The sequence below is a fragment of the Lycorma delicatula genome, chromosome 6 (genome assembly GCF_047948215.1).
Source record: "Lycorma delicatula isolate Av1 chromosome 6, ASM4794821v1, whole genome shotgun sequence".
Classification (NCBI taxonomy): Eukaryota; Metazoa; Arthropoda; class Insecta; order Hemiptera; family Fulgoridae; genus Lycorma; species Lycorma delicatula.
In genome coordinates, this window is record NC_134460.1 from 49,311,862 (window position 1) to 49,337,635 (window position 25,774).

The 25,774-nt window shown below is 26.9% G+C and overlaps 1 protein-coding gene across 2 annotated transcripts in view; it reads right to left on the minus strand.

Moving 5' to 3' along the window:
* Mp (collagen XV/XVIII-type protein multiplexin) overlaps nucleotides 1–25,774 on the minus strand; it is a 1,718,393-nt gene that overhangs the window by 84,022 nt on the left and 1,608,597 nt on the right. For both annotated transcript variants that reach the window (XM_075369827.1, XM_075369826.1), the window contains one exon: nucleotides 6,749–6,807. In XM_075369827.1, coding sequence (XP_075225942.1) covers nucleotides 6,749–6,807 — 59 coding nt within the window. The remainder of the gene's footprint in view (nucleotides 1–6,748; nucleotides 6,808–25,774) is intronic.

The window sequence follows — 25,774 nt, forward strand, 5'->3', positions numbered from 1 at the left end:
TCCTATAGCCACTACCTTCCCTCTTTCTTTATCTTTCATCTCTTCTTATTTGGTTAGGTTTCATGCGAATTAGATCAAATACTACAATGGTTTCATTTGTTAACTAGGTTAAGAGAATATCTGCTTATCTGTGTTGGTGACTGCTTGTGGACTTGTTATGAAACTTCACTTATTTTTACGGATTGAAAAAAAGGTCCAGTAAATAAATAAGGTGCTTGATGGTTTAACTGGACTGCTCTAAATGTAGAGTGCATATGGTATTTAAAATTCCATAAAGTATGGTCATTAATGTTGATATAATTATAAGAAGCAGATAATAAAAACATTTAAAGTTACAAAATTTAATAAATCAAATTAAATATAGAAAAAAATGTTACTCTTGAAAATCACAAAAAAAAAAATAATTAAAAAATAAAAATAAGTTAACAAAAATTATTATTTTAATGGTTATAATTATAATTATTGTGGTTTATAATTTTAATAATAGTTAGCACTATTAATAAAATAATGAAAATAAAATAAGCTCACTTCATTGGTAAATATCACAATTATATCTAACGTAAGCTACATGTAAATATATAATACAAGACCACATGATTAACATGATGCGGCTGGTGGTGAAATTAAATTCATCCAATCCGAGCCACAATCTCACTACAGGATCAGTGACTAATGAGCTGTCCCTAATTGCAAAGTACATTAAAAACTAATTACCTTGGCTAATTGTCATTCAAGATAACCAACGTAAAAGATTAAAATATTAAAACAATTTTTTTCTTTTCATTACTTTCTTTTACATGATAAAATAGATTTGAAAATGTGAATACTGTTTTAAATAAAGAGAACTTTATGAGTGAAACATACTTATTATTTAAAAATAATTTTAATTGTTTTAATTCTGTTAACAAAATGTGTTAATATTTTGAACGGTGTTTTATTATAACTTTATATTTTTAACTTTTACAAAAAGAAATATCTCATTCTTAGAATATATTTTATTTTAAATTACTTTTAAAAAAATATCCCAAGTGCAATCAGTATTATTATTTAAATCATCAACCAGTTCTGGAAAGTTCATGTTAATATGGTGTTCACTCTTATGAGGAATAGTCACTTTGAATCTAGTCAGGATACACAGTTTGTGTCTGTACAATATACTTTATCATAACAATTTTCAACAAAAAAAGAAAACATTATCATTCTTAAGGATAGAAATATCTCATGCCAGGCTTACTTTTACAAAAGGCATAAAATGGTTTCCTGTTGACTTTTTCACTAAGATGATTATACTGTTTCAAACTGCATGCCAAGCCCATTAAAATACAGGTTATTTTCTACTGGTGACATTTTTACTCTGTTCACCACAATGACTAACTGTGAACATCATTATTCACAAAGGAACAAAAGTGACTTGTTCCCCTTTTATCCCAGATGATTTACAAACATCACAGCAATAAGAAAAACTAGAGCAAGTTGGTTGAAACAACAAATCAGTATTTGTTCCTAAAACTGGTTTTAACTGGGCTTGCTACTAATCTCTGGGTAATATTATTATTTTTTTGTACCACAATCTTAACAGCAGTAGAAAAACAGACCTACTTCATATCTCATTGCTGAAAATTTCATAATTCCTAAGAATAAGATCTCATGATATGTTTACAAAGGAAAGAGAAGAATTAAATGATTTCTTTTTTTTCATTTGAATGAAATGCATAGCTGCGTATCAGTATGGCATGTTCACAAAAATGGGGTTTTTATTCAGCCTTACAAGTGATATAACTTTTCACCATAGGGAGTAACTGAAATGCTTATTACTGCAATTCATAGAGAAAGTCACTGGTCGGTGCTTTTGTTATCCCAGGTACTTATATGCGGCAGTATCATAATAAAGACATGTAGGGTAAACCAACTGATTAACATATCAGTTTTAGTTGTGAAATAATGTATATGGTAATGATATACCACAATATTTTATTATTACATTACCTTAACTCAGTAGGAAAGTTTAGGACAGTAAAAGCACAGAATACAAAACAATATAAATTATTGTTTAGATGTTAAAAAAAATATAAACTTTTTTTTTTGTTTTTTGTAATGAGGCCAAATAAATGAGCTTTGAAAAGTTGAGTGTGTTTAATTTCTATAATAAGTGTTGAATTTGGTTGGGTATGGCTACCTTCGGGAAGTAAAATGAATACTTAATAGAAGTAATAAATAATACGAAAGTCAATAACAAAAAGAAATTAATAAGAGGTCTAAATAAAACAATATTCTAAATAAATATGTGTGGTAAAAGGAAGTATAGCTAACTGAGAGGAAAATTTTGTACAAGACATTAGAGAAATGATAACTATTAAATTAATGACAGTGAGAGGAGTTGCAGGATTGATGTAAAAAAGAAGGTGAAAAAAATTTTTGTAGAATTGTGACCTTGTAACAGGAAAAGGAATAAAGGTAGATTTGTGAATGGGTGAACATTTGATATAAAGATGAGAGATGAGATATATAAATGAACTTAGAACACAGTAGAAATAAATCTAAAAAACTAGGCTTGTATAATGGTATAAAAGTGAAAAAAAAACTCTAAATGAAAAATTTCTTCTACATTTTTCTTTAATTAGGTATTTATCAAATATCTAAATTGTTGGGCATTATTAAGATACTAACTACGCGCAAGCGCCCACACATACACAAGGTCTGTCCAGAAAATAACCAAACTTTATTTTTTTAATTTTTATTATTAATTTTACAGATAATTAGTCCTTGTCTCCTTCAAAATACTCCCCTCCCCTATTCGTACACTTTTCTCAGCGGTATTTCCACTTCGCGAAGCAGTCTTAGATAGCTTCATTTGGTCTTTAAGGTCCATGTCAAAATTTGCTTTAATATCATCAATAATCTCAAAACGGCGCCCTTTCTCACCGATTTTAATTTCGGAAATAAGAAAAAATTGCAAGGAGCCAGGTCTGGTGAGAAGGGAAGCTGAGGCAGGGCAGTCATTTGATTTTTGGCATTTTCGGGCGCATTGTCGCGGTGAAGGAACCAGAGTTGTCTCGCCAAAATTTTGGTCTCTTTTTGCGGATTTTTTCACGTAACCGTTGTAAAACGCCTTGAGAGTACACACGGTTCACCGTTTCACCTTGAGGCAAGAATTCAAAATGTACAAATATCATTAAAATCAAAGACAACAGAGAGCATCGCTTTGACATTAGATCGAGACTGACGTGTTTCCTTGGGGTATGATCCTTTGTATGAATGTTTCATCGTCAGTGGCTTGTTCAAGAAGTTGCCGACAAACGTCCACTCGATGTTTTTTCTGCTGTTCAATCATCAAAAAATGAACACACTTTACTGCAAGCATGTTCAATTTTTCAGTCAAAATATCATGGCATGATCCAGTCGAGGTGCTAACCTCTTCTGCAAGTTCTCTAACAGTCAATCGGCGATTTGCACGCACCAGATCGTTGATTTTCTGAACGCGGGTGTCATCAGTTGAAGTCGAAGGCCTTCCTGGTCGAGCGTCATCTTCAACTGACTAACGACCACATTTAAATCGTGAAAACCATTCGTAACATTGTGTACGAGCTAGAGCATTATCTCCGCAAGCTTGTTTCAAATTAAAACATTTCTGTGAGAGTTTTCCCCAGTTTTACGAAAAATTTTACGTTGTATCCTTGCTACTGAAAATATCTTCTAACACTTAAACATGTTGCACTCAAATAACAATAACACAAAAACTAAACTAGATTTCAACGATCCAAGAACATATACAAAGGAGTTTATGCTGAACACAATGCTGTCAACCGCACGTCACTAAACATCTCCGTTTACGCGTAATTAAAAATGTTCGGTTATTTTCTGAACAGACCTAGTATATATATAAAATAATTTACATTATAACTCATACATGCAGTTCATACATAGGCTTAAGAAGCAATTTCTCCTATCAAATGATTTATGGTTTATCTGGAGTATGTTAATATGAATAAATAAATAATAATAATAATAATAATAATAATATATATATATATATATATAATTAAAATCTATTAATAGTTTTATTAAAATTATAATAGTTTTGAAAAACTGCGGAATACATAAACTGTTTTACATCAATGAATAAAATAACCTGTAAGATAAAAAAACAATATTTTGGATAGGATATTTCTATGTTTTATAGGTTTGTCAAAAACAGTTTTTTAATCACGCTATGGGATGAAACTCAAAATGGAACTTAAGATGTTTTAAAGAAAAGGAAAGAAGTAGAAAATAGTAATAAAATAGAAAAGTTTATAAGTTTTCTTCTTTAGCAGTAGAAAATAGATGAAGTTAGTTTTTTAATTTCTAAAGTTTGAAAATTGTCACATTAGTTAGCGTAAAGAAAATAAGTAAAGAAAACTTTCAAATCTACTGTAAATACTGTAGTTTTATGTTCTCGGGACAGATAAATAACTTCAAATAAAATACATTTATAAAATTTATTTTTTATTAAGTATAATTAAAAAGGTAGTAATTTATTCTTACTTATTAAATTTATAACAATCTTTTTTATTTTCCTGGCTATATATATATATATATATATATATATATATATATATATATATATATATATATATATAACCAGGTTATAGCCAGGTTATTCCTGTTATATCTATAACAGGAAAGTAAACAGATTGGTAAAGAAATCTAATAAACTGTTCTTTTTTTGAACTTTTATCCTTAAGGAAACATTAAAAAATAAAATATTTATATAAATCGTAAATAACTTGCAAAAAAATAATTTTTATTCCAGTGTTTCCAACACCAAACAAATCTATTTCTGTCAGATGAAAATTTGTGTATGTATATGTACACATTTTGGTCTGTATTTGGTCTTATAACTCTGGACCTGTTGGCCGATTTTCATCAAACTTGGTAGACAGGTATTACCTTCGGGGGAAAGAATGTATTAAATTTTTGCAAGAATTGGGAAAAGGGTTGGGAGTGTTTTGGCCGAAATAAAATTTCCAATCTTTACTGGGACACTTTAGCTAAAACCTTTTCTTATCAAGATCACAAATTAACAAAAAAAAAATATTTAATATTTACTCCCTCTCCAAAACAACCATATATTTTTTTATTTTTTAGCTTAACTTGCTTCAGAAAAGGATTTAATGAGAGTTTCTTGCATCTTTATTTTCTACATCATTAGGTCTTCAAACTGCTATAAAAATCTGTTTTCCTTTTTCACTTCAATGGTCTGTGGTAACAAAAAATATTTATTATCTTAGCAAAAAATTTTTTTAAATTTATTTATTCCAAATTTAAATCCATTTTGCAAGTCACTCAATGGATTTAAAATAAAAAAATCCTAATTTTTTGATAGCCCTTACTCATTCTTATTTTCAGTAAAAAAATTAGGCAAAAACTTTCCCTGAAAATTTCAAATTTGTTTATTTAGAATTACGGCTCTATCTTTGTATTTTTTATACAATTTTAAAAGATTTTTTAAATTTATTTGCATCAGTTAGGGATTATTTTCTTAAAAATTATTTTTACCCAAACGCTTTCGCTTGAGAATGGGAGCCCCAAAATAAAAAAAAATTCCATTTTTCAAGAACACAAAACAATAATCCCACAATTTAACTTTCATTATGTCATCTGAAAGAACAGAAAAATATTTTTTTTTAAATTTGTTTATTTAACTACAGTAAAACTAAAAATAAATATTTTTATAAAAACATGTGAAAAATGAATTCATAATTTTTATTATTGTGTTTCAGTAAAAAGGAATTATTTTATCATAAGATACAAATAGAGCTTAAAATAATTGAACTGAGAATAAAAGACTTTAATATTAATAAATGATTTAATTTAAAGACTTTCTGGAGAAATTAGAAAACTTTCTCTTACAAAAGCTTTTTCATTGAAACTTTTTTCAAGCATGTAACTTTAATTCTTTCTGTTTTAAGTAGAGGGTATACAAGTTTTGAGTCAACTTGAACTTCTTGCAGTTACACTTTTGGGGTTATAAGAGTACAAATCAGAATGACTAACCTGTAAATTAGTGCTAACCATCAATTTTTATGATGTCAGCTGTTTTTAGATGCTAGCAAGCCCTGTTCTGAATCAATTAAAGGTAAAACTACTTTTATTTGAATAATAATGTTGATGGTAAAAGTATATTGTGGTCACAGATATTCAATTAACAGCCTTTATCAGGAATGGTTGGCCTGGATTTGGGTTACATTTTTCAACTTTTAGGATGCTACTCCCTGATACTTACAGTTGTCATCCAGTTGCCGGGATAAAGATGCAAATATCTTGCTAGTCTCCCAAGGATAACAAGTAAGATATTCAAATTGATCTGTAAGGATTGGAATACAATCCACAATTCCATCCACAAACCAAACAAATATATAACCACCATTAAATAAAGAAATACCTGCTTGAAAGTTCCAGCAGCAAGGGATTAATGTCCAGATTCTGTGATGAATGGTTGGATATGTATCCACCATATGGACCTTTGTTCCATTCCGTTCCAGTTATTTTGAAATATCAAACGATAAAGAATGCAGTTTGTAGTTTTACAAGAAAATTTGTATTTATTATCATTTTACTACAATAATAAACATATATATATATATATATATATAATTTTCTTATTTAATAATAAAATAATTTGAAAAAAGTCTGACATTGTTAGGGTTTTAACATAATAGTAGGTATCTTAATAAAATAGTGTAATTAAAAAAAAAAAAAAACTTACTCGTGGTCCTCTTTCTCCCTTTTCACCTTTAAATGTTTTTCCGCTTCCACCAAATGACACTAAAAAAGACAACAATATTTTTACATTGAGAAAAACATAAATATTAAAAATATTATAAAACTTATTAATTTAATTATATATATTAATTATTATATATTATATTTAAAAAAAATGTAATTTCCAGTAAACAACCTATCATTTCTTTTTTTACTAACAATGTCACTGTAGATAATTACAACTAAGAAGTACATTTTTATTAAAAACTACCTCAAAGTCTGATTATGAAAAACCCACATAAAAAATTATCTTTAAATAAATTAATAACATAATGTTGAAGGAATAAATTAATAGTTTTTATTACGATAAGCAAGGTAAAAAAGCCAGATGATTTCTGATGGCATGATTCTCTTGCAGAGAAATGGCTTAAGTTTCAAAAATACAAAATACAAATTTTAATAGAAAATCAAAAATATAAGTAAAAATACATTTTAAAAACATGTAATAGTTTTTTTCCTTAGGTGCCTTTTTACCAGCAGTACAAATTTAAAAATATTTCTTTAAAAAATTCTTAGAGATTCATTTTGGATATAATCTTCATTATTTTTTTATATTAATTTTCATATTTATTGATTCATTATGTTTAATTTCAATTACTTTTGTTAACGTTTTCATGCTCATTTTAAATAACTGATGTTTTTTCTACCATAGTTAAAATTTAATTTTCACGCAAAATGTTGTTGTGCATAGTATTTTTACTGTTTATATTCTATCATTTTTTGTTGTGAATTATTTAATGAATTAAATAGTTTTGGTTTATTGGTAGGAAGAAAATTACATTTATTGATTTCTGCCTTGTTTTCTTTAAATCATACATTCAACGGTACTGAGTATGTGATTGAAACAAATCATTTTATACATATTTGTGAAGCTTGGTCTAGCTATTCTGAATTTAAAATGTCAGAAACACATAAACAAACATACTGCTAAAACATATATTTTTTCTAGAATAGTCAGCTGAAAATTGAAACATTCTGCTTGAGTTAACATGGATACAAAATTACTAACATAAAAAAATAAACCTTTCTTTTGCAAAATATACACTTCACAATATTACTTTCAGCCAATCTTTTATTTATTATGTTTTGGTGCCATAACTAACTGTTGCAAGTGACATGAAAAATAAAACACTCTCAAAAGTATCACGGCCATTCTCAAGAAAAATATGAACCCTGAGAGTTTGTAAGCATCCTCAGGTTACAAGGAAAGTGAGGAGTTAAATGGTTTTCTGTTGTCTTCTCACTAGGCTGAAAAAATATGCTAAACTCTGTGGTGATACGGTATTGTCTCAGCACTCCATCCAGAAGATCTTGGTTTCAAATCCTTATCAGGATTTATTTTTCATACATTGTAAAATTTCCATTCTCCTCATATATCCCCAACCAAATAAGTTTCAAGCTTATGTAATTAATAGATCATTATAAAAAGAACAATCATTTTAACTCCATCAATTACGGGCAGCCCTACAAGTGATCTGCACTCAGCTACAACAGAGACTTGTTGTACATGTAACATCATTATTCTTGGGAAAGCAACTGAGAATGATGTTGGATGAATCTTAATTATTTCATATTTATCAGAGCTGGACTGTTTAAATTGTCACAGCTAATAACAAAGCTTGAGAAAAAGATTGCTAAGCAACTAATCAATGCGCTGACTTCTGTCAAGAAATAATATATTATGTACCTAAGCTCTAATTAGTAGGCTTGTGAGAATTCTAAAATATTGTTTTATTTTTTTGGTACTTTTGTTAATTTACATTTGAAAATAATATGATAAATTAATTTAAATCCAGATCAATATTATGTTACAGAAAATGAAAATTGTTTTTAATATGTTTTATTTTGAAAGATGAATTTTCCAAATAAATGCTGAATTTTTTTTCATTTTCCTGACTATTTACAAGCAATTTGTGCTCGAATAATTTAATTGCCTATAAATCTCTTTTATATTTTCACTATTTTTAACTCTATTTATTATTTTGAAGTGTTAAGTGCATTTTAATCTCTCCTAGTTCCTTTGTTATATTATGTCTTAATACTCGATTATGGTTTTCCTACAGTTCCTTGATCCTCTTTCAATCAAATGCTTTTGCTATGGGGCATTTACTTTTTTGTTTGATAAAGTAGTGTATCTACCCATTCCTGCTGTTATTAATATAATCTATTATTATTTAATGATTTGAATAAAATATTTATTTCTTTAAAGCTTGATTGAATTTTTAAATTATCTTTGAAATATTCTGAAGGAAATAAATAATAACTGATCATATTAAAAAGTAAAATTATTAATAAATCAATATATCTATATAGAACGTATGATTTTAATTTTAAATAAAATCAAAATATGATAATAAATCAATTTTGGTAAGTAAGGTAGGTTGATAATATTTTAGCGATCTATTTTCCAATTAAACAAATCTAGTAACGGGTTTTTTAAGTTAGAAGTAGTAACCATGAACATTAAAAAAAGCTGGTACAAATGTAATTGAATGTATTTGTATAGACTTAAATTTAATCTCTCATGATAAAGTGAGATATTACTTTTATCTTGACATTATTATTTATGTATCCATTCTATTATTTTCTTATCTAAAAAATAAAAAAAATAAAATTTGTTTGTTAATTAATTAATCTCTAGCACAAATTCAATTGTTAGCAATGTACTCTGTTAAAATATCATGAAATATGGTTTAAATACCTCAAATAACAATATTTCTTACTTATTAATAAAATTTGACTTGAAAATTTTTTAAAATAATTTTCCTTTTTATTATTTTCCTATCCTACTAACATCTCATTTATAAAACAATTATTTTTAAATTAATGTACAGAAGCAGTAAAAATTTATATAAATTTACAAAACTCCTAGTAATTTATTCTTTTAAATAACTAGGTGTTCCTGCAAATGCAATATTTGTTAGTACGGTTATGTAGCATGTGGAAAACGGCAAGAATGATTAGAATTCAAACTCAGAATTTTCTAAGTGAAAGGTAGAGCTACTACCAGTCCATTATAGAATTTTATCTTCTCATGGAAGATATGAGGTTGCATTACCTCCAATTTCTACAATAAGGGTTATCTGTTCTTACTCTGTGTACATTTCATTTAAAGAAAACTAATTAAAAACATTCAAATCATTGATTGAGAAAGGAGTTAGGAATTATACAAACGTAAAAAATTCTGATTTTTGGGCACGGGGGTTGCTTTTGCAGTCTTTTTTTAAAATTTCTAATTTTATTATTCTGTTGGTAAAATTATAGTTTGATAGGCTAAAGAAAATTTACTAGTAAAGTTTTCATAACATGCAACTTGCCTAGAGACAATCCACCAAAGAAGAATAAACAAGTTTACTCTAAAAGATTTCATTATATTAGTTTAAAGTATTCCAGAGATTTTAAGCAAAATAAACACTGTATGTGAATATGTGTTTATTTACATATACTCATATCCATGCACAAAAAAGTTTTTAATCAAAAGTTTTTATTTTTGGATTCAGGGAATCTTAGAACTGAGAGCTGTATAATAATGCAATGTCAGGGGCCTGATAGATAGGTAAACTTCCATTTTTATGCACAAGATAAGTTACCCAGTCAGTATTACTTACAAGATCTTATCTATTACCTAAAAGAGAAAAAGTAAACATTCAGTAAAACTCAATAAAAATTCCCAAAAAAGTGTCTAAAATTAAATTTTTTAAATTTCTGTCACATGATTAATAAAATAATCCCTAGTGAGTAAATCACAAAACATTTTCTGCAATGATGAAGGGAAGAGACCTTGGTTGAATTGTTAAGAATCATTTTATAAAATCAATCAAAAACTGTATCTGCTTTTTATTTTCATTACTTAAATATTTTTTTAGTATGTTCAACTTGAAAATCATAAAACGTTTTACCATAAACAGATATAACCCGTCTGTTCCCAATTAAAAATAGAACAGAAGATTTCCACTGAAAATTGCTGTGAAAATTATTTTTAGGTGTTGAAATAGATCTTTTAAAGTACTTTCGAAGCTTGTAAATTAAATTAATTCATCAAACAGCAACTAGATTAAAATTATTGTATTGTAACCATTCTTTGTGAAGCCTTTTTTGTCAAGGGAGCCCAGATAAGCAAATTTCAAAATCTACATTTGGTTAAGAAGAATTGATCCATTGGTAAAGATTTCAAGTGAAGTCGCAATGGACTTCTTTCAAAGATATCAGGCATTAAATTACTATGTCTGGTAATAGTACAACATCATTCAGCAACTCCCTTTAAATCAGATTTTTCCAATCATATACATCTCGAACAAAAAAAAAAAAAAACAGAAATAAATCAAAATAATGGTAAAAAATTGAAATAATGTCACCAAACCAAAAGAGCTTTTGATTTAATTTTATATGTAATGCAAAGGTAACATAGAAATTAAACGCTTCTTATTTACAGATATAAATAAGATTGGCACTTACGTATTAACGCCACTGCAGCTACAGCTTTATTTAAAAACAAAGTAGTCAATCGGATTTCGGTGGAAAATGGGACGATATAGATCAACATAAATAAATAAATATTTATTTTATAAATATAATTTAACCAAACTTAACCTACGCTCGCTAACCTTGACTAATTAACACTGTAATGTTTTGAGTATTTATTTAATAAATTCAGTAATTATTGCAATTTGATTATTTAAATAATAAATAATTACTGAATTTATTAAATAAATACTCAAAAAATTACAGTGTTAATTAGTCAAGGTTAGCGAGCGTAGGTTAAGTTTGGTTAAATTATATTTATAAAATAAATAAATATTTATTTAACCGAAATCCGACTGACTACTTCGTTTTTAAATAAAGCTGTAGCTGCGGTGGCGTTAATACGTAAGTACCATAAGATTAAATAAGTATAGACTTTAATTATATATAAAGTAAAATTATACAGTTGTTGTGTTGTAAAATTGCATAAATCACCTACCTACCTAAGAAAATTATGAAATGTAAAATACTTTAGGAAACATTTTACCAAAATTTTCTCTAAATAATTTAAGAATGAATATATTTTAGTAAAATAGATTAACTTGAAAAGTATCTAGTCAGTTTGATTTCAAATTACATCTTCACCTACCAATGAATATTTTGTGATAATAAAATTTCCTTTTTAAACACAGATAACTCGGGAAAAGCTTACCTGAATTTGATAATTATATTAAAAATAAAATTGAGTTAATTTTTAAAATTTAATTTGGGAGAATGTCTTAGATGCCTATACATTAAAAATAAATCTGTAAAACACTACATACTGTTGGTTTAAGACTAATTGCTCATCAGCACTGTTATTATCTAGATAAATTTGTGTTTGAAATTTTCATCAGAGTTACTAAATACAGTGATAAAAAATCATTCAGTTGGTGTGGTGGCTGTTAAGTTTTAAGCAATCTTTAGGAACTGCCTAGCCACTTTTATGTGACATAAAGTGTATTTTTGACCATCATTGTTCATATTCCTTTATATATTGCTTAATTTTTGAGCATGAGTAATTTTAAATACATAAGAGACCGCAAATTCTCTTCTGAAAAGGAGATATTCATGAACACAAATAAAGTAGGTGCATCCCACAAGTGGTTCATGAAAAATGAATGCTCTCTCTATTTGAGAGAGAAAATAAATTATTTTTTATGAAGAAGGAATGATTGAGACTTGAGTTCTAGGTACGAAGACAGTATGGAAATAATTAGATATAAAAAAATAAGAATATTCTGATTTGTATGAAAAATATTAAACTTAATTTTATTTTGTTTTATTTTATCGATCTAAATCCTTGTGAAAAGTTGTACAATCAACCTCACTGTAAAATTTCCCTGAGTATTGAAAATCTTTTATTTCTTGTTTGTCAGATTTTACATTTTTTATTATTTTACTTTTCTTTAAGAGCAACTATAAACTGAATTCTGATGGAAAACTGGGTAGAAACAAGTTAATGACAGACCTAAATATATGCACAGTAAACTAAAACTTTTTCTGATTAGCTGCATATGAATTATATTTCTTATCTATTTATGATGCCAATCTAATATGACATACTTTATAATTAAAACTTTAATTTATCTAGGGAACAAATTTAATAAGAACTGCTTATATGTTAAGTATTTGCAGCATATTGTAGTTTTAACTAAATTATGAAAAACGCATATTAAAAACGGGAAAGTTATATAATTTAGTTTCATGATCTACGTTATGAATAATTTTCGTTAAATGAAAAGATTCCATTATGGTTCTTTGTTTTTTCTTCCTTCTATTAGGAAAGTCATGTGCTTGTGTCACAAGTAATATGTGTATGTGTTTTCTTGTTCATCTAAAGTCTGTCATCTTTTTTTTAGTGGACAGAATTCAACAATTTTACAATTATCTCTACATATTTATCAGAAGGATTTAATTAAATTAGAACTATGAATATAAGTTTATTTTTGTGGTATGACCTAGGCTACTAATTACAACAACTTAGGCCTCATAAAAAAGTTAATCTGTGAAATGAATAACAAGAGTGAATTTTTATTTCTTGCAGCTGAAATTTTTGTATGAAATTAATTAAATCCACAATATTCTAATAATGTTGTATCTTTGGGGTTTACCTTCTCAAGAAAACATATCAGAGTGGAGGGTCTGAAACTTATTATTCAAGGAGATGTGCTGAATCATTTTTATTCGTGAAATTTTTTTTTTATATTTTATTAATCTTGGAGTTATTAGTTTGTATTCTTCATTAGAAGTGAGACTTCAAGAAAGCTTAGCAAAAGCAAAAAAATTAACTTTAGGTTTTTGCATTTCATTCTTATTTTACACCTAAATCAGTATTAATCAGAAAAGTAATTTACTCATGAATAATGCATTATCAGATAAAATCCCAAGATTAGATAATATCTCTTTTACTTTACTATACTTCTTTGGATTATATATATATATATATATATATATATATATATATAAAACTCATCTTATTACAATTTACTTGCTCAGTCACAACTATGCAATTTGATGTTATTCAGGTTTAGACCAATCATTCCAGAACAGTCTGTTTACTAAATTTCCCAAAACCAAAGTGTATTGATATCAAGGAAATTTGAATATAAGTGTATAGAAAATTATTTCCTATATTTTCCTATATTCTGCACATGAGTTTATAAACAAAAGTACTTCAAATAAGTTATTAGGTAAAAATGCAAGCAAAATGTTTAATGAATTATTAATTTTATGAAGAAATAGAAAAATTTATTACACTTTTATGGATGTTTTTTGATTATTAAAAATGTTATATAAAGTATTGATTTAAGTGCTCAAATATTACTTTAAAGTGGTCATCATTAAAATTACTGCAGCTTTTAAATAAACCATAATAAATCATATGAATGATGAATGATTTCATAAAATCCAGACAAAAATGTATTCATATTTTATAATCTATCATGTTAGGTTGATTTTATTTACTGTTTAATCAATAATTTAATGAAAAAAAAATTATGCAGAATTTATCATGAATCGTTATATTATTGAAAACAATATTGTATTTATACTATATATATTTTGTATTTATATTTATATATATTGTATTTGTTATATTGTATATATATATATATATATATATATATAAAAGAAATGCATAAGTTACAATTATAATTTAAATATTTTAATAAAAATCAATCTATCTCAATTAAGAAATTATAATTTTTACTAAATGTTAATAAATTTATAAAGAGGTATAATTTAAATGTACTGAGAGAAAAACAGCAGTAAAATTATTGGAATCGCAGAATAATTACAATGAAAACTTATTAATTAATTTATCTGCCATTTATATATTGTCATCTATAATTATTAAAATAACAGCAAAAATAGAGTAACTCATGCAATTCAGAATTCAATAGTATTTATAATTATATAATGTAATCACATTTGTGCTTTAAGGAAAACTGTTAGATTGAATAATAAAAAAAATTAATTATCCTTGCTTTTCAATGTTGTTTACTATATTATAAATGTAGTACACAATAGTATATTTTTTGTGACGAGTCTTTCACTAGTCTTTTTAAATTTTAAAGAAGTCTAACAAATCTAAATTTAAATGTCTGTTCTAAGCAAAACTTGTTAACTAATGAAGAAATTTAACAATGAATGTTAAAAATAACTGAAAATGAAAATCCTCATAAATCTTAAATCATCTCTCAGAGTTCTCTTTTACACAGATGTACATATAGACAGATATGTAAATTAACAAATTAGATTCTATCAGCAGCAAAATAGATTAAATTATTAAAGTCAATTAAAAAATTTTATCTATTATTATTTTTTTCTTGTGATTAAACTGACTTACTTTCACACAAATCTCTATTTATTCATTATGACATTTTTTAATACATTTTTTTTTTTTTTTTTTTTTATAAAAATTTGTTATTTCACAGACTTATAGTAAACATCATATATAGACATATAGTAAACAAAAAAATGATACTGTTGTTTATGATTCTTCTATAAGTTTTTGAAAAAGTACGCGCGCACACACACACACACATCTACTTCTATAGTTTTAAAATTTAACTATGTATTAATGATTTATATTTTTAAAAAAAATCTGCGATGTAGAAGCATAGACCTCTGAAGTTCCCAATAAGCACAAAAATTAAAAATTGTAAGCAGTTAATTTTTTAAAATTATTTTAATAAATTAATACACAGATAAAAATTGTTTTACAACTTTGGAAACTAAAAGTCAAACAGAATACATAAAGCAGATGAAATAGGAACTCAAAATCTGAGGATAAAGGAGGTGGTTGTTTGGATAGAATGAAATTTAGAGAAATAATCATTAATGCAAAATGTTCCTGTAGATGAAGGAAGAAAAAACAATCAGAAGAAAATTGACAGAAGAAGAAAAATGGGTGTTTTCTGAGAAAATTAAGGAAATATGGAAAAGAAAAGAAGCGAAAAATAAAAAGATGCTGTTGTTTATGATTCTTCTGCAAGTTTTCAAATTAATAAAAGGATTAACAAATCTAAATGTCTGTTCATAAGTGTAATCTCTAGCAAGCTGCTTAAAAAAATAGCGTGTGTGCAAACACATATAAAACGTGTGTATATATATATATATATATATATACACACACGTACACACACACACACACATACACTACTGTTTCAATATTATTCCCAGTGATGATTTGGGTCCAAATTCAGTTATTTTAATTGTGAGGTCTTTGTGTTTACTGTCAATGTATTTGAGGAAAGCCCTTTTTCATTATTCTTGAAATATAGCTTTCATATTCCTTATTTTATCAAACTATTTTTCTTGTCGTCAACTTTAAACTTTTTTTGTATTATTATGTATTTTGTTTGTAATGTAGGTGGAATAATAATATTTTTACTTCTCTTATGCTTAAATTCTTATATAAGTCATTTGGGTTAAAGGTGACCTATTTGTTAAGTTCCAAAATGCTGAAAGAAATTACTGATGATAAATTGGATATTATTTATTAATAATATATTTGTTAATAAGTAAATGTGTTAAGGAGAAAAATGTTGGTAAAAAACACACAAAAATAATAACTCAACAAAATTAATTGAAGTTATTATCAAAAATTTGCAAAATAGAGAAAGGTCATGAATCACAGTGAATAAAGAATGTAACAGTTTTCTATTTAATGGAAAGCAAAAGAACTTTTTGTAGTGAAAAGGTATTTCTGCAAGTTATATTCTGTAAATATAACAGTAATGCCACCCTGAACTATGAGAATCCATTTGTCTGGTGAATCTTATAGAAATTGTAAATTTATTTTATTATGCACACACATAGTAAGTTGGTATAATTGCTTTAAAAATATTAACAACAATTAAAAATAACAGCTATTATAAAAAATATTCTTATAATAATGTAAATCCTGATGTCAGTTTGATATTTAAATTATTTTTATTGAAAATTCATGAAAATCAATTGAAAAACTTAGTATTAAAAAAGAATATATAATGCTAAGGAACTTTAGTTTTCACTTTACAGTAATCTCTTTATGACCTTTTCTTTATAACTTATTTTTTATGATGCAAGTAGACAAAGCCATTTTGTTTGTAATTACAGTTTTTTAACTATAAGAAATAGTTACTATTTGGATAGTAGTACTATCCAAATTTTACATAACGATAAAACTATAATGTAAAATGAAATAAAAAAAAAAGATAAATAAAAATTAAAAACCTAAAAAAGACCACATTAACAATTATTAAGGTTTAATATGTAATAATATGTATGTAGATGTTTAGTATGTAGTATATAGTAGATAATTATTTTTAATTAAAAAAATCATACAAATTAAAAAAAAAAAAACAAAGTTAAATAACTGGAAAGCATTTCTTAATTTTACATGTATTTTTTGAAGCCAGTTTTAGTTAAAAAAGGTCATTCTGTTTAAAAATTCTACTTGATATTTAAATATTTTTTTAAAAAGAAAAATATAAATATAAGTTTGGATAAATTCATTAATTTCCCTCTCTCCCTTTACTCACTAGCTCTTTTTCTCACTCTTAGTTACACATTTTTTGTGATGGTCAAATGATAGAGAAAACCACTTGTATCTTAAATTTGCTTCTTTAAATAAAGGCAATATTTAAATTCTCTATCTTTATGTTTCTCTACGCTTATATGTCTATATAAACTACTTTTATAACTATGAATTTATATTTACTTTAAGGTCATAATATTGTATAACATTGTTATCATAATGAGAAGGAGACATGCAAATGCAACACAGAAAATATGTAATTTAACAATCTCAAAATATAAAAGGTGATAAAAATGTTGCTGAAGGTTGGATGTTAGCATTTTTAATTTAACAATTTTATATTAAAATTTATTATAACATAGTGTAGTTCTAGGAAAATTGAACAAGACACTTCCTGTTCAACAAATAATGATTACTGCAGCAATAAAAATGAATTAAAAATAGAGAATAGCAGTTTTCAACTAGGTCTTGCCTTCATATGTTCAAGATTAAAAATAGACATGAAATAATTGTGAAGTTATGATAGGTGCATACATAAAATTTTTTTTTTTTAATATTTATTTATTTTGATACAAACACGTTATATTCTTTACATCTCTGAATTTGTATTTGTAATTTTCTACATAATCTATTCAACTTTCTTTTTATATTATTATTATTACTTTTTTTTATTTTATTAACAATCTCCATACTGCATTATTAGTTATTTTTTATTCATTTTATTAGTAAACTATATAGAAAATAAATTTAAAAACCACCATATTCATTGTCACAAAATTTAAGCATATTCCATAAGTATCTATGTTTAAAGTATATATTAATATTGTAAATTTATGTTTATTAGTCACGTCCTAGGTTTTATAACTGATAAAAAACTTTAATAAAACAGTTCAACAAGCAATAAATTACACAATACGCCAGAAAAGTTCCCGAACTAAATTAAATAAAAATACGGATTTAAAGATAAACGAATTTACTCATGTCAGCCTTCTACGTAGAACCCTTCTCTAGTTATACACTCGTTTGAGCGCCGGTACAGACCATCAAACGCTCTGGAGAAATCACTTTGTGGGATGGTCTTCAACTGCTCGGTGCAAGCCCTTTGGATGGCCGGAATGTCGTCGAAAAAGCGGCCTTTCATCTTCAACTTGAGTTTCGGGAAAAGAAAATAGTCTGCTGGAGCCAAGTCTGGTGAATAGGGTGGGTGGGATAAGACGGTAATTTGATTAGCGGATAATAAAGTGTTAAAACTGTTGCCATATGTGCCGGGGCATTGTCGCGCAAGAGAGCCCAACTGCCCAGATCCCGGTACACGGGCCGGATTCGACGAATCAGCCCCGTTTCATTACTTCCAAATATAATTTAGAATTTACGGTTTGACCGGTTGGGGTAAATTTTTGATGAATCAGGCTCTTTGAGTCGAAGAATGCAATCAACATCTTTTTCACTCTTTGATTTCAAGACCGGCTTGGCTTTCGCCGATCTTTGTGCACCAGGACTCAACCAAGCAGCAGATTGACGCTTCGTTTGCGGATCATACATGAAGCACCAGTTTTCATTCCCAGTTACAATTGTTTGCAAAAATTCGAGTCGGTATTGGCAGTTTCAAGAGCGCAAGAAAGACGCACTTGTTTTTGTTTTTTCGGTCAAGAAGCGTGGAATGAAACGAGAGAACCTTTCGGCAGTTCATTTTTTCTGTTATAATTGTACGTACCGCGTCTTTACCGATGTTTAGCTCTTCTGCTATGGCCCGAGTGATAAGATGAGGTTTTTTGAGCAGGAGCGCGTGCACTTTCGCAATGTTTTCGCCGTGAACACCTGTTGACGGCCTCCCACTTCGTTCGTCGTTATCCAACGACTTTCTGCAGTCTTTAAACCGCTTCCATCAAGTGTATTTTGTAGTACTTGATGCGGTTTCATCACCGAATGCTTGCTGTATCATAGAATAAATTTCAACGAAGATTTTTGAAGTCAAACACAAAATTTTATCGCACTTCTCTGTTCCATGTCGCGAGCTCGCACAATTTCACATGAACACAACGTACGCGGCCGAATATAACTCGAGTCTGGCGTGACGAAACGTGATGAAATTTTGTACATACACTCGTCAAATATCGTACTACATAGTTCCTTGGTTGTCCGAGAGATGGCGCTACTTGTACCAGCTACAGAAATTTAGTTCGGGAAATTTTCACTCCTACTGTGTATTATATTTTAATGCAATACGTATTTATTTTTAATTAATTATTTAATTTAATTAATATAATTAATTATAATTTAACAATTGAATAATATAATTAATAGATTAACTACATAATTTAATTAACGAGCAATTTTCACAAGTATTGTATTACGATTCAATATTGTTATTTTATACTTATATACAAAATTTATTTTTATATTTTAATTTTTAATTTCCCGGCTATACCAATATATGCTGCTATAACGGGAAAGTATATAGATCGGTAAAAAAAAAATTTAATTGATCTTTTTTGATGTTTTGTGTTTAAGGAGACATTAAATTTTTTTCTTTAAAAAAAAATTTAATGTTTTGACCAAAATAGAATTTTAAATTTTTACTGGAGCACTTTGGCAAAAAAATCTTCTTAAAAAAGTTGGATTATTTTTTTTATCAAGATCACAGTTACCAAAAACTTTTATTTAATATTCTTAATAATACCTTAGTTTACAACATAATTTTATTGTATTTCCATATTAAAGTTTTGTTGAATATAAGGCACAGCGCCAGGAAAGTCAATTCTTTGCCAGCTTTTTTTATGACTGTTATTAACAATAAAATATACTTGTATAACAAACCATACAACTGGCTTTACAATAGTAACATGTCATAGTAACATGTCACGGATGAATTTCTAACATGTTATTCTGATGTACATTTACCCAGTTTAAACAAAGGCAAAAAAAAATTACTATTATTTCTCTGAATTATGTAATCCTCTCAGAAAACGTTATATTACTGCTATTCATACAGCCAATCAGATTGATTCTAAAACCGCTTTCTTAGTTTGTGTTGCTCTCTAGTTTTGTAAATTTTACTGACCTGGTAGAATAAAAATAACTGAAAAAATGTATAAAATCTCAAACATGTTCTTGATAAAAGTTCTTGCTAGTAAAACAATTAAAAATAAATAGCAATTTTTTTTTTTGTATGTTAAAGTGTTAAATATTTGTTGGAATTATGACAAAAGCTGATTTCATTTTAGAATTATTAAAATTATGAATTGGTCAATTTTAAGTTAATAGTACTGTTCTTTAAAATGTCAGCAAACTACTGAACTGAACTGAATACTACAAAATATTAGACATAGATTAATTGGCCACTCTTACTTGGTACATGGACAACATAAAATATACAACAAAAACAAAATTACACAGCCTGTCATAAAATACATAGTACTAACACAAGTTAATCAAGAGTATACAACATTTTCAGAAAAGGTCACTGAAACATAACAATTCAGAAATATTTAAATTAATCTGCAGTAATGGCAATAAATTCTAAATTACGTAGGCAAGACAAAAATATTTACCCGTAAATACTAGGAGTGCACATAGTCATTACACACTGAACACATTACAGAATCACGTTTTGCAAATTGCTTCTTACATCAGAATTCACATACCACAAAAAATTAAGCTCTAAACACACTTGAACAGTATGAAACTTGCGTACTAAATTTAACAAATATTGAAGAAACACTACATAGATTAAATTATAAATTAAGGGACTCTCTTAGTGTTTTATAATGGATAAAATTAACAACAGTGCTAATAGAAACTCTACTGAAGAAGGTGGTAATAACTGGTTCTGAAAGATCTTTGCATAATTAGTTCTATTAATTTAAAAGTGAGATGTTTATAATTTTTAATAATTGTTAAAATGTTATTACTATTATCTTCATTATTATTATTATTTTAAATTATGCATTCCATTCTAACATACAACTATTAATCACTACTTTAGTTTTCAGTATCTCATCACCTGATCCTTGGTTTCATGATAGTACAAGGGCATTATTTTATCACAATACAACAAAACATCCTCATCAAAAAGAAAAATTATTATTTTAGGAGTTAGCCTGTTATAAATAAATAACTAGTATAAATCTACAGTTATTCTGGTCTTAATAATCTCTTTTAATGTTTAATAATTCCTGATAATGTCATTTTAATCACCTACTTTCTATTTTTCTTCAGTTTTTTAGAATTTGACTTACTTTATCCAAATAAATTGGTTATAAATATATCTTCTCTGAACTGCATCATAAATCTGTTAGATTTTAATCGTACGCATATTTTACATTAAACATCCATTTAGTTTCATTCTATGTTCCTATACCCAAATTTGAATTTCTCCAATAATAACTTTTATGTTTTGTTTTAAGAAAGAAATAAGTATTCGTTAAACATATATATTAACATGTATAAATTTTTTGAAGCAAAGCTGTTTAATGCTGGCTTCAAGATGGGAAGTCAATTGAGAAAAAACTAGCATCACACGCTAGCTGATAACACAGTTCATTCAAGAATCGTGCTCAAAGAATGATACTCTTACTCTTTTTTGAACTGTTTTTGATCATGATCATATTTGTTATTTTAATTTTAATAACAGATACATTCTTTTTATTATACGTACAATGTTGAAGAGGAGTAGTGTAACTCTTTCTATTCCTTGTTAATTTAATCTTGTCTAAATTGTGACTATTAGTATTTCCAACTGACTTATTGCAAATAAAAGTGCATTTTAACCTAGATATGGTGAAGTATATGAAAAAAATCGAGTTTGTTGTTTTTTACGTTTTATGTAATGATACTGCATATACGTTATTTTGCACCATTCATATAATACTGCGTAAGACGCTTTGCTTTCAAGTGTCCACACACCGACACAGTATTTTTTTTTAGATATTACTCTCGGTTGTAATTTCTTATTCCTGTAAAGTGCTCTTTTGCTACTAATTTTCTTGTTTTTATTCCTTAATTATTTGTTTATCTTTTTTTTTTTAATTTTCTCTTTTGGTACTGTTTTTATTTTTTATTGTCATAGAGAATTAATGATTTCATAACATTTTTCAACTTTATATTTTCATAACCTTTGCTTCCTTAATTCTTATTTATGTCATAATATTGATTTTTATTATGATGAAAAGTTTTTATTAACCAATTTTGTAAGCAAGTAACCCTGACATCATGCATTATTTATCAGAACAGTTTTAAATTTAACGGAATCAATACTTCTACTTAATAATGACTGGCGACATAAAGAATTTATCTTATGAAAGTTTGTGCATGGCTTTTTATATTTGAAGAACAAGTCGGTATTTTTTTCAAGATAAAACTTGGCGAATTCAAAACTGTTGATCATAATCTACTGCTCAACACAACAGATGTACGAAAAATATAGGAACGGATAATTATTACTACTTGGCAGTGCCTTGAAACACTTCTTTTTATGAATGTCATATGTTGAAGACTATTAGTGCGTATATGATCCCTTTCTCTCTTCTGCCTCTTTTTCTTTTGCTTGTTATAATGTTTATGACATTAAAACATTTTCTTCCCTGTAATGCTTTTTTTTTGTTTTGGGTTGATATCTAATGGATCCATAATAATGATATCAGGATCCATGTTTTACTGCATCAATAGAATTTGATTCTAGTATTATAACTGTAGACATGCTGAACCTAATTTTAATAAGAAGAATGAGATGGATGAAATAAGAGGTTAACAACTCTCAGAACCTTTGTCTTCATCCCATGGATCTGCCATTCGGTCAATAAAATACTGTATGCATAAGGATAACCTAGATCAAGGAATTTAAATTATAAAACTGACCCTCAAAGATTGTTTCTAACAAACACATGCATAAATTAGTTTTACACCGTATTAATATTTATTTGTGTGAAAATAATTTTCTTAATCACAAACATCTCTTCTAAGAAAATACCGTCTTGATTAAAACAAAATTTATGACTCTACATGTAAAATAAAAATGCTCTAAATTTATTTATATAATATGTTTTTAAGTAAATGTTTTATTTAACTTCATTTTAGTGTTAAGACCTTGGAGTTATTTTTCAAGTATTTTAACAAATAGGATGAGGTGGTTGAAATGATAGCTGAAAAAATATCAGACCCTTACCAAAAAGTTAACCCAAAAAATTAGCATGGGAATTAAAATTTTTAATTTCAAAGCCAGCATGCTAATCATTGTACAAACTGGCCAGCTATGTATTTACAATGTAGTCAATATTTATGTAAAAGAATAAAATAAAACCACAACTGATAAAATTGTTTTGTCAAAATGTATTAAGGTGGTTTGAAGTTATAAGTTGTATTACAGTTGTAAACTTTTTGGTGCTTCATAAACTCTTTGTTTTTTTAATTTATGTTACAGATTAATTACTTTTTTCAATTTTTTTTAAATTACTTTTTCAATTTGTTCTAGTCTCATATGACCATGTGTAAGCTTGCAATAACAATTTCTTTTTCTAATGATGTTTTTATTTTTTTCCTATATTTTCTCATTCTAAGTGCATCTGCTTTCTTTCTTTTGTACGCCTTAATTTTAAACTTGGATTGATGTTTTCTTTGACCTGAGGGTCCTTATTCCTTTTACCATATTTCTACATTCATTCCTATTTTCTATATCTTCAATTTTGGCGTTTTCTTTTCTCATTCTTCATTAACGAATTTAAAACCAATTTATTTTATTATATAAACAGCTATGTACTGATCAACTTCATTTAATTCATTAGGGACTAGTGTGGTAGTTCCCTAATACATTAGTAATATTGAATCTTGCATAAATAATGAATTAGAATGAATAACTTATACTTTGTAAAAAGTTAATAGCATTTTTCTTGAAAAATAAAAATTGATAATTAAATTTTAAATTGATTCATGACACCAAGAAATTCTATTTCAATTATTAGATAGTGAAATAAAGTCTAATAAAACATTACATAAGCTTTGGAGTTCAAAGGCATTTATAATTATGGAAAGTAAATTATTCAATAAAATAAAATAAATAATATTAAGAATAAATTATAAATAAATAAATATATTAAAAGATTATTGTCTTTGAAAAAGTTGGATTCTAAGAGTAAAGTAGTAATAAAACAGATTCATTTTTGGGTTTATATTGTATAAATTTTTGCAACTGATTTAGTAAAAATGTAGTAAATTACATTTTTACTATTTTTCAGTTATTTTAATAATGGTAGATATTTTGTAGATTATATTTAGGTAAAGTTAAAAGCCTATGGAATCTGTCCTGGTCAGTATTTTAATCAGTATAGGTATTTCTTGCCTTACATAATTTTTCTTATGGCTCAAGTAAAAACACTTAAAATCTCAAAAGTTCAATTAGAGGTCCTTGAACTGATATTATCAATGTTCTTAGCAGTTTACGTGTTATACATCCCGTGGTAAACATAGCAAAGGTGTCAAAGGTTAGGTAGAAATATAACAAACATTTCTACAAATTAGGTAAGCTGGAATGCCTTTTGCTATCAGCTGAGTAAAAAAGACACTAGAAACCACTTCACTCCTCACTTTTGTTTGTAAGATTGCTGCAGGATATTTATTATTTTTTGAAAATAGCTATATTGTTTTCGGGAATTATTTGTGGGTCATGTCATTGGTTATTCCTTGGTTACCTATAATCATTATGATTATGGCACCTACAGAGCACATATTTTAATCAAGGCAGTTACGATTGAATTAATTAGTGTCTTTTTAATCTCATTTAATGAAAATTTAACATACTGTAATTTCTATTCTGTGACTATTTTCATGACTACAGTTTTGGTGTTTTTTTTTTGTTTTTTTTTGTGAATTAAAGGTCAGAAATCCTGTATTAGAGAGGGCAATAAAAAATATTTTCATTCTTCTTTAACCTAAATTAAAATGGATATTTTTGACGTTCATTCAATAATATTTAATTAGATTTATAATTAATTCTGTTTAGAATTTATAATTCTCCTAGATTCTTTAAAAAGACTAGCTGAGGCAAAGGAACTCTGGCAAAAAAAATCCGGATGAACAGTTTTTAGTTCAATTGTATGCTTCCACAAACTAGACTATGTTAGGGTCGAGCAAAGTCTTTTAGTTAGTCTTAGCTTTCAATCTAGTGGTTGTAGGGTGGTTTCATGAGGAAAAGCAAAGTTTGTTTCACTATGTATTTAGGCAGGTAATTGCCAACTAATTAAACTGTTTTCATTTCAGCACTGCTTCTCAACCCATTTGTAGTGTGTGCTTAATAGTTATTATCAAATTAATTATTGCTTAATTTAGTTAAAGGTATCCTTAAAAATAACTATATTAAATTTCAGATTTTAGATATTTGAGAAATAAGAGAATTAGAGATGAGCGACTATACTTTTTCCATTTTCATACAAAGAAAAGAATGAATGAATTAAT